We start from the raw sequence: 9,963 nt of genomic DNA on the forward strand, positions 1-9,963 counted from the left end.
GATTGCAACCCTCAGTGTCGCGCCCGTACTGGACCGGGACCAGCAACGGGATCGCAACCCTAGGTGCCGCCCCCGCTCCTCGCTCAGCCAGTGAGCGGGAACCGGTCTGCATGTGGGATCCGAACCCTCGGCGGGAGCGCCGCCATGCTTCCCAAGCGGCGCACTGTAGCAGTGCGCCACCGGGCCGGCCCCCAGCAGGCCTATTTCTGACAAATTAGTTATTATTCTAAGACTGAATTTTTAAAAAGTTGATTTTGGTTTTTACCTTGCTCTCAAAACCAAAGGGATTTGTCATTAAGCCACTTAGGGAATTTTATAAAACTAGTTAAATTTTGGGGTTCCTCTCCAAAATACTGTTTGGTGCTGCTGTTAAAATAAAACTTTATTTGGTGTTCCTTATGAAATATTTCAAATTAGACTTCAGCTCTTATATCTGGAGAGTTAATCAAGTTGTACTACACTTAAAATGAAAAACAATTTAGCAACCTGTAAAACTTCCTTAAATTAAGGCACAGGGATGCTTTATTTAACTAATATATAATGTGTTTTGTTTCCTTGTAGAGAATTCACTATTGAAACTGAAGGGAAAACATTTCAGTTAACAAAAGACATGGTCAATGTGAAGAGATTCCAGAAAACACTACATGGTAAAATTTTAAAAATAATAAACAAACAAAAATCATTATTCCTTAAAGTTTTTTTAAAAAGTGTTTTACAATATAACCATTTTACAGAAAATTTAGAGAGGAAAAAAAAAATCCTTAATGCCATAATCATAAATTTGGTGGATATGTTTAAGATACTCACTTGGGCATTTTTTTCTTTTTTAAACATAGTTGTACTCATACTGAAAAATGACTTATAATGCTGCATTTTTATTTCCTGTGGTCTGAGATGCATATGAAGAATATCTCTGGTTAAAAACTTAGAAAAAAGAAAATTTTAAGGAAAAGTCTTTTTGTTTCTTGAGCAAAAGAGGGAAGTCACCTCTCTCCCCTCTCTTTTTTGGCAAAATGACTTGTTAAAAAGTCATTTAGATCAGTGACCTTTCATGCTTTTTTAAAAGCTAAGGAAATGGTTATTTTTGTAGGATAAATTCTGTGAATTGGACAGAGTATTTTGGAGCATGTGTGAGGGATGCTGATGCAGCCAGGCTTCAGTGATCAGTGATAGAGGAAGCTGGGGCTCCTTCTTCATGCTCTGGAGCTTTGGAGCCATCATCCTGGCAGCTGGTTCAGAGCTGTACTTCACCATTACTTGGAGGTCATGGAAGGGCAGGAGAAAAGTGCCTTGATCATATTTCTAAAATATTATTCTTACTCTTTATCAGACAAAAGAAATAGCCTCTCTTTTTTTTTTCTAATTATCTCATTTCCCATAAAACATAAACCCATAAGATCACAGTCAGTTACCTTAGACCTGGAGAGTGCTTAGCAGTGCTTCCTTTCCAAATAATAAGTAATAATTATTAATCTATTTCCTGTATACATCACAGGTATAGTCTCACCCATGGGAAGATCTGGGGGGCCCCTGGTAGAATGTCTTTGATGGACTGCTGGTCCCTGAGCAAACTCTTCTCTGAGGGCTTCCTGGCCCTGGAACCTTGGGAATAAAATGCACATAACTTGGCTCTGAACAAGTTCTCATCAAGATAACAAGCTAAAAAAATAAAACCACAAATCATGTGATACTTGTTGGGCATAGGAATTGTTTTTGTTAATTTTGTTAGCTGTGGTTATAGATTCTTAACTCTAGCAAAGTCTTAATTAAAGATCTAGAGTTTTAATGCTTTCTGGACAGGCAAGCCAGATGATTAGAGTGTAGCTTCTGTTCTTTGTAGCTTAGCAAGTAAGGAAGGAATGCTCTGGTAACTCAAGTTTCATTTTTACACTATATAGACAAAGAAATTCGGTGAACTTTTTTTTTTACTCCATCTTTCTCTTTAAACGTGTATTCTCTGCCCCCAAATAGGTTTTAGGAATGTTCTGATTTTTTTGTACTTATGACCAAAATTCATGTCGAACAGATATTTTTAATGCTGAGTTGGTTAGAAAGGATCTGAAATGCATTATGTGGTATTTGAGAGAATGCTATTGGATTTCTGTTTCTTGCAGTGGAAGAAGTTGTTCCAAGTGTAATTGAGCCCTCCTTTGGCCTGGGCAGGATCATGTATACGGTATTTGAACATACATTCCACGTACGAGAGGGAGATGAACAGAGAACAGTAAGTTGTCTTGTACAGTGTGCTATTCTCTTAGAGTACCAGAAAATAAAATTTACTGAAGTACATTAATAAGACTCTGGATTGACCAATTAGTTGTTATTTACTATAATATGCTAGTGATGTCAACACTCATCTTTGCTTAACTATTTATAAGCAAAGCACTTTCATATGTTGTCTTATTTGAACTTTAGGATGTATAGGTTATTCTAGAAGCCATTGTTTTAGTTGCCTGGTACTGTCTGAGACCGAACATATTACTTTGGGGAACAATCTGTATTTCATTAATGGAAGGAATGGTACTTTCTGGATATACTCTTGTTTTCAGGAACTTGGGAAGGATAAGATGGCTCATAGAATTTGGCCAAACCACCAAACTGTATCTATGCACTGGTAGAACATTGAAGGGAACCTTCTCAGACTGTATTAAATTGTCTGGGGTACTTTTGGGAAAGATGTAAATTCCTAGGTTCAATTGCAGAAATGCTGATTCACTATGTCTGACACCAGAGATCTGTGAGTTTTATTTTAAAGAGCCCCAGGTGCTTCCATTGTGGGAGCTTGACAGATCGTAAATTGGGCAGTAGTATCTGGAACCTTCTCTAGCATTCAAGCATTGCTGAAGATAGAAGTTGCAAAGTTTTATTCTTTAGCTTTAAAGTAAAAGAAAAAAAAAGTTGATGAGTCGTTGTGAGCTCCCGCACATTTTCTCTGACACATCGGGATCACTGCCTTCCACTTATCTCCTCATTCTGCCTCACTTCACCTTTCTCCCTTCCCCTCCCCTCCCTTCTGCCTGCAGGAATTATACTCCTTTAATTTCTAGACACAGATTTCCAGAAAAACCAATCAGAAGAATGGCTAGAAAGGGGAGGTTGTATATGTCAAATTAATTGGAAAAAACCCCATGAACATTCTTGTGTGCTTGACCACTCTAAAGCTTGAGTGTGTACATATTGTTGGGCATCAACTCTGTGATTCTTTCTAGAAGATTTAACCTTGAAGAATGTACTGGTGAGTTTTTGACACACCAGGATTTTAAAAGGTCTGACACTATTGTAATATGTAGCTAATAACAGTATTTTACTCTTTGCCCTAAAGTTGTGTCTTCATTTCCTGACATTGAAGGAGCAGCTCTTCATTAACAGATAGTAAGAATCTAGGCTAGGCCCCAGATGTGCAGACACATTTTTACTCTTTGCCCTAAAGTTGTGTCTTCATTTCCTGACATTGAAGGAGCAGCTCTTCATTCAACAGATAGTAAGAATCTAGGCTAGGCCCCAGATGTGCAGACATAAGGCTTGCTTCTTCTTGCAGAATACTGATGTACGGTACTGAATGTATTCATTTTAGATGTCAAGTTTGCTTTAAGCTTTTCCTGCTTATTTTTCTAATAAAAAGGTGTTCAAAAAAATCTTTTAGGTGTTCCTTCGAATCTAACAATATTGATATAACTGGAGCTTTAAGAGAAATTTCATAAAGGCTGAACAGGAGTAAATTAGTGATAGTGTTTTATGAATTGCATTGAGATTCCCATCATGAAGAGAAATTTGATTAAGCTGTGGGAAGCCAAAAATGTTTCTAAATTATTAGCACCTAGTCCCTTAATCCATTTGCCTACAGATTTGCTGTAAAAACATTGCTAGTGAAATTAGGAAAATTATTTTTCTATAAAGGCAGGTCCCTACTTCTCTCACATTAAATAGAATTATCAGAAGATGTAGGAGGGGGGTAGAATCTGAACATTTTGTGATGTAGGCAGCAGTATTGGTAGAATACAGGGTTTACTCTTAGTGGAATATTTATCATTGACGTTAAAGGTTAATTAAGCTTTGAGCAGGGTACTAAACTGGAATTTGTGTCATTCATTATTTTCGTGGGACAAATTCATTCCAACTTCTGTATTCTTGCCTTCAAGTGGATCTTTCGTACAAATACTATTTCAGAACTGCCTTCAACTCTCATTTTCAATCCAAAATGCTAGACTGGTTTATCTTCACAGAATATCTTTGCTTTCTTTGATTTCTGAGTTACTCAAACCTATTACAGGAACAGTTTAAAAGGGCTGCACTTTCAGAATAGATACACAGAACATGTTTTTTGGTTTTGTGCTATTTCTTTTGGACGTACCTGTCTGTTTTGCTTGGTCACCGAGGCTCATAGACTCACTTCTTAAAGGACAGAGTGGGATTTGGTTTTCGGCACTACCGCTTGTTTGACGATTTGGGGGAGGTTCTTCAGATGGTCCCCACAGAGAGAAGTGAGGCTTTTATGTGGGACCAAAATTTACCATCTCATATTTATAGCAGCTTTTTTGTAACAGACTTGTGAAGTAAGCAGAGCAGGTGGTAGAGCCTCACCTTTTGGATAGAGAAACAAAGGTTTGACAAAGGTTTGGAGAGATGGTGCAGATTCAGAGCTGAAACTAGGTGGTTCTGGTTCTCTTGTTTCTCTTGTGTTCTCTACCTTTCACATCATGTTTTCTGGCACTTTGCTAGTGAAGTTATGATTGGACACCCACTGAATGTTAATCTCTTTTGGTTTGGGACATTAACATTTAGATAATTTTTTCTTTTTAAACCATCTAGTTCTTCAGCTTCCCTGCTGTAGTCGCTCCATTCAAATGTTCTGTCCTCCCACTGAGCCAAAACCAGGAGTTCGTGCCATTTGTCAAGGAATTATGTAAGCAAATCCAATTGGGTAATCTTCAGGGGAATACCATCAAGTAGATTGAATTTAGGAAATGTGTCATTTATTTCAATAAAAATATAGATTGAATAAAGAATAGATCTCAGTGATTTTATCCTCTGCTCTTATGCTTGCTCAGGATGTTTTATCCTAGCATTTGAATGAGTCAAGTAGGACCCAAGAGTCGTATTTAAAAATTATTTGCTTTTCGTATTGACCTTGGTGCTCATTTCATCTGGGGAACCCGAGTATGGTATAGCAACCCTTAGTGGAGCTACAGCCACCTAATCCACAGCACTGAAATGGATCCTAGTGGTCATATGGTGTGGCCCACTTGTTTCAGAGTTGGGAAATGGAAAGAGTGCATTGAGCTGCCCAGGGCCACACAGGTAGAAGTGGCAGAGCCGGGATCTACCTCCTCACCTTGGCTCTTAGTCCAGTGCTTGTTCCCCCCGCAGCTGTATCAGATGTAGGCGTGAGTGAAGGTTTGGCCTCCAGCAAGGGGTTTATTAAACATTTGGGATTTTTCTTTCTCTTGTGATCGCAACTTGTTGCTCTCTTGTCTTGGTCCCTTTTATAAGATTCCCAAGCTTGTAAGATAGCATTTAGAGGACATGGGACCTAACTCTATTATTTTGTTTTTAATTTACTTCATTTATTTTGGATAGCGGAAGCCCTGACCAGGAACGGCGTGTCTCACAAAGTAGATGATTCCTGCGGGTCAATTGGAAGACGCTATGCCAGGACTGATGAGATTGGGGTGGCTTTTGGCATCACCATTGACTTTGACACAGTGAACAAGACCCCACACACTGCCACTCTGAGGGACCGAGACTCGATGCAGCAGATAAGAGCAGAGGTACCCGGCCTTTTCTTTGGCATTTTTGGTCTTAGAAATGTGTACTGGTTCTTACTGATTTGAGAAGGATTTTGATATATTTATGCTCCCTTTCCCTTTTTTATTTTATTTTTTCTAACTTTAATTATGGGCTTTTATCAGACAGAGCCCAGGTTCCCAAATCCCCTGGTTTAATTATGAAAATATCTATTAGCACTTCTCTAGTATTTGATAGCAATTTAGATTGCTCTGGGCTTGTTCACTGGCAGTTTGCTTTTGCAGTTGTTTGTTTATTGGGCAAGAGAAATATCCCAAGAGGTTGTTGCCATAGTTTTATTGGCAGGCTTTTGGAGGCATAGGCATTTTTATCTTTATATTTCCATGTGAATGTATACCTGTGTATGTATAGACTTTTCTGTGTTAATCCATTCAAAACAGTGAATAATGTTTCAGTAGTTTTACTTAATAGGAAGGGAATTATGGAGATGAGACACACAAAAGGGGAAGGAGGGATTAGTAAGGGAAAGGAAAGAGTGGCCATGTTAAGTGACAACTGCATGACTAATTTATTAACTTTGAGCAAATATTATTTAGAATACCTATTACATGCTCAGCTTGATGGAGTTATGTAATAGGGAAAAAAGAAGAAAAGACTGCTTTCTTCCAAAAGAGTTTATAGTCTCTCTCTCTCTCTCTCTCTCTCCCTCTCTCCCTCTCTCCCTCTTTCCCTCTCCCCCCTCCCCCCCTCTCTGTCTCTCTCTATATATATAGTCCATTATATATACAGTTTATAGTTTAGAGCACATACATATATATATATATATAGTTTAGAGTTTAGAGTTTTTTTTCCAAAAGAGTTTATAGTCTAATTCAGAAGTCATGGATTTCTGGCTTATCATTTTACAAACCAGATCTGGCTACTCTGGACCTACATTTCCATCAGGCTGTGGTTCTTAAAGTGTGGTCCCTGGACTAGTAGCATCCGTATCACCTAGAACTTATTACATAAGCAAGATCTGCCCCCCCAGACCTACTAAGTCAGAAACCAGGCTTGGAGAGGGGGCAGGCAGAACTGTTTTAACCAGACCTGCAGATGATTCTGATGCACACAGAAGTTTGAGAACCACGGCTGTGTGGCAGCCAGTGTTTGGTTATGGTGAGGAACAGCTGGCCCCTGAATTGGGGCTCTTCAGTTTGCAATCTCCCATAAGTGACATGGAGATTTAGAATAGTTAGGAAAGGCTTGGTGGCAAAATTGAGTTATCCAGGATAGCAGGTGGGTATCGTGGGCTGGAAGAGGAGGATGAACCCGGGCCTGGGAAGAGGCTGAGTGGGAGTGACGAGAAACATTATGTAGGGCCAAGTTTGTAGAGGGACCCTTCATTCAGACATTGTTTTGGTACTATGTAAGGTTTCCTGAGTTTTCTCTTTTTGAAAATGTAAACAAGTTGGTTGATACTTGGACTTTTCTTTCCTCTTCCCCAGGTCTCTGAACTGCCCAGTCTAGTCCGTGACTTGGCCAATGGCAGCATCACATGGGCTGACGTGGAGGCCAGGTATCCTCTCTTTGAAGGGCAAGAGACTGGCAAAAAGGAGACAATCGAGGAATGAGAACAATTTTGACAACTTTTGACCACTTGCACTAATAAAAAAAATAACTTATCATGTCCACTTTACAAAAAAAAAAAAGCATTGTGATCACTCCCAGGGACTGTATTTTATCATCAGTGGCTGCCTGATTTTACCCCCACAATTAAAGTTGAAGTTCTCAACAAACTTATAGTTAATTTGCTCATGTTTCCACATTTCTGGCAAAGCAGTTTCTCCCACTTTGAAAAGACATATTCATGGTTTAATGTTAAACACAATTAATACTTTTTAAAATTAACTTCTTTTCATTCTGGTAAAATGTACGTATCACAAAATTAGCTTGTTATAAACATACAATTCAATGATATTTAGTATATTTACAGAGTTGTACAGTAACCACCACAATCCACTTTTAGAACATTTTCATCACTCAAAAAAATGTTATGTCCATTTACCATCACTCGCCATTCCTACCTCAGCCCCAAGCAACCACTAATCTACTTTCTGTCTCTGTAAATTTGCCTTTTCTATTCTTTCTCTTTTCCTGAGAAAGTGGTGCATTATGCTGAAGAGACAGCAGTCCCCGAGCAGGGGGAATGGCTTCTGGGAAAGGCATGCTGGTGTGGGGGCATAGGGTCGTTAACCCCAGTGTTCCACAGGAGGGGGTGCGTTGGCAGAAGTGCCCTCTATTTTAAGGTGTGCTTGTACGTGGCTTCACTGGAAGCTCTGGAAATCGTTGAGCTCATGATGCTAGAGGAACCACATTTGTCTTGTCTGACTTAGCAGTTCTTAGCCATCACAATGTCTTGATTCTAGCCTACTAGTTTTTGGCTTAGCTTTTAAGGCACATTACTTCTATTATATTTTTGTACAGAACACTCAAAAGACGTATGCTTATTTGGAAGAAGAAAGTTCAAGGATGTGTGAATTTGAGCAGCTGTTTATTTTCAGAGTTAGGAAGTGCCTAATGTCCCGACTTCCTGCCATACAAAATTGGGTAAGGGAGGGGTGATCTCGAGAATGTTTTCTTTTTTCTTGAATACTAAAAGCAATTGAAGTTGTGATTTCTTAGATGCAAAGTAAGGATCCCCCAGAGATTCTCTTATTTTTATCCATTTCTGACGATGCCCACCACACCAGTGCTGTACAGAGTAGATATATTCAGTAAATAGTCTTTGGATGAGTCTTGAATTTTTTTTGTTTGGTTTGTTTTGTTTTGTTTTCCTTTTTGTCTTTTTTTTTACTGACCGGTAACGGGATCGCAACCCTCGGTGTTGCGCCCGCACCTCGCTCAACCAGTGAGTGGGAACCGGTCTCCACATGGGATCTGAACCCTCGGCGGGAGTGCCGGGCGCACTCTCCAGTGCGCCACCGGGCCGGCCCAGTCTTGAATTTTTGAACAAACCTCTTGGGAAAGAAAGCCCTATACTGAAGCTTATTTCTCTTCTGTCTGGTGCTTTTCTAAGAATTTATTATTAAATTAGAAGGAACTGGATTCTAAATAAACTGAGTTTTCATTTTCTGGGGATTCCTGTCACCTAAAATTCCTTATAATATAGCTCTCAGCTGGGCATATATTCCAGTTTTCTCACATTGTGGGGTTTGTTCTCACTTTTTCTCATTAATTTACTTTCTTTTACAGCGAAAACGACAATCACCACAACCTCAGACATTGTTATGAGCTCATTAATAGGGAAAGATATATTAAACACAGTGAGACTTACCTACTTTGGGTCACAGAGGGATTGGAACTGAAGCTCTCTTCACTGGCAGAAACATTTGTCATGAGCTAAGGCTGGGCATTAAATCTGCCCTCCCTTTCTGTGGTCCTCCCCGTTGGTGGTGGTGCATGATTTCTCCTAAGAGGACACTTGCTGTCTCTGAAGTGATGGATTGCTTGAGTGGGCAAGGTGAGCCAGGCAGCAGAGCTTGCTGGTTCCCTTTCTGCCATGTTTGCTTGATTCTCAGCATAAGCAGGTGAAGAACTGTTTTTTAAACCAAGAGTCTTTTCATACATGAGAGTGCAGAGTGCATGTACACACACAAGCACCACTTCTATTTAAGCCCAATGTCCATTTAAAGTCAGGGCATTTCTGGCTTGATGTTCTGTGAAGCCTCTTTTTACTATTAATGTATTTGTATGTATCTGACCGGGCTAGCTAAATGAGATAGATAAGTAACATCTCTCAGAGATGTTATCCCTGTTCCTCACTCTCCCCCAAAAATAGTGATGGGGGAGGGTCAGATTCTAAAACTTACCTTATGTTGAGATTCAGGTCATTCAGTTAAATATGTGGAATTATGTCTAGAGAAGGAGTCTGTGCCTGGCTTCTGCAGGAGTGTAGAACCTTAATATTGCTAACAGCTCATAATGGAAAAATACTGAATATAGATGGATGTTCCAGAAAAGGAATTTATCAGCAAGTCATAAATGTCCTTATTAATTTCATGAAATGGTACTAGAGATGTCAGATATCCAAACTTCTTTGTGACAAGAATTTGCAAAATTATTTTGTTCAATAAATCACTTGAAATAGATTCATTCTAGATCTTATTTACTGTACCCTTAACCAGTGGAACCTCAGGGTAATGGCAGTGACTGTCTTAGTCAGTGGAATGTAAGTGG

At 39.3% G+C, this 9,963-nt stretch overlaps 1 protein-coding gene across 1 annotated transcript in view; it reads left to right on the forward strand.

The window, feature by feature from the left end:
- LOC103581120 (glycine--tRNA ligase) overlaps positions 1-7,524 on the forward strand; it is a 14,935-nt gene extending 7,411 nt beyond the window's left edge. The window contains exons 4-8 of the mRNA XM_008563027.1: positions 562-647; positions 2,115-2,224; positions 4,810-4,903; positions 5,578-5,768; positions 7,233-7,524. Of these exons, the coding sequence (XP_008561249.1) occupies positions 562-647; positions 2,115-2,224; positions 4,810-4,903; positions 5,578-5,768; positions 7,233-7,358 (607 nt within the window). The 3' untranslated portion in view covers positions 7,359-7,524. The remainder of the gene's footprint in view (positions 1-561; positions 648-2,114; positions 2,225-4,809; positions 4,904-5,577; positions 5,769-7,232) is intronic.
- Positions 7,525-9,963: the final 2,439 nt, after the last annotated feature.

This window comes from Galeopterus variegatus, unplaced genomic scaffold (genome assembly GCF_000696425.1).
Source record: "Galeopterus variegatus unplaced genomic scaffold, G_variegatus-3.0.2 Scaffold12404, whole genome shotgun sequence".
In the NCBI taxonomy this organism is placed as follows: domain Eukaryota; kingdom Metazoa; phylum Chordata; class Mammalia; order Dermoptera; family Cynocephalidae; genus Galeopterus; species Galeopterus variegatus.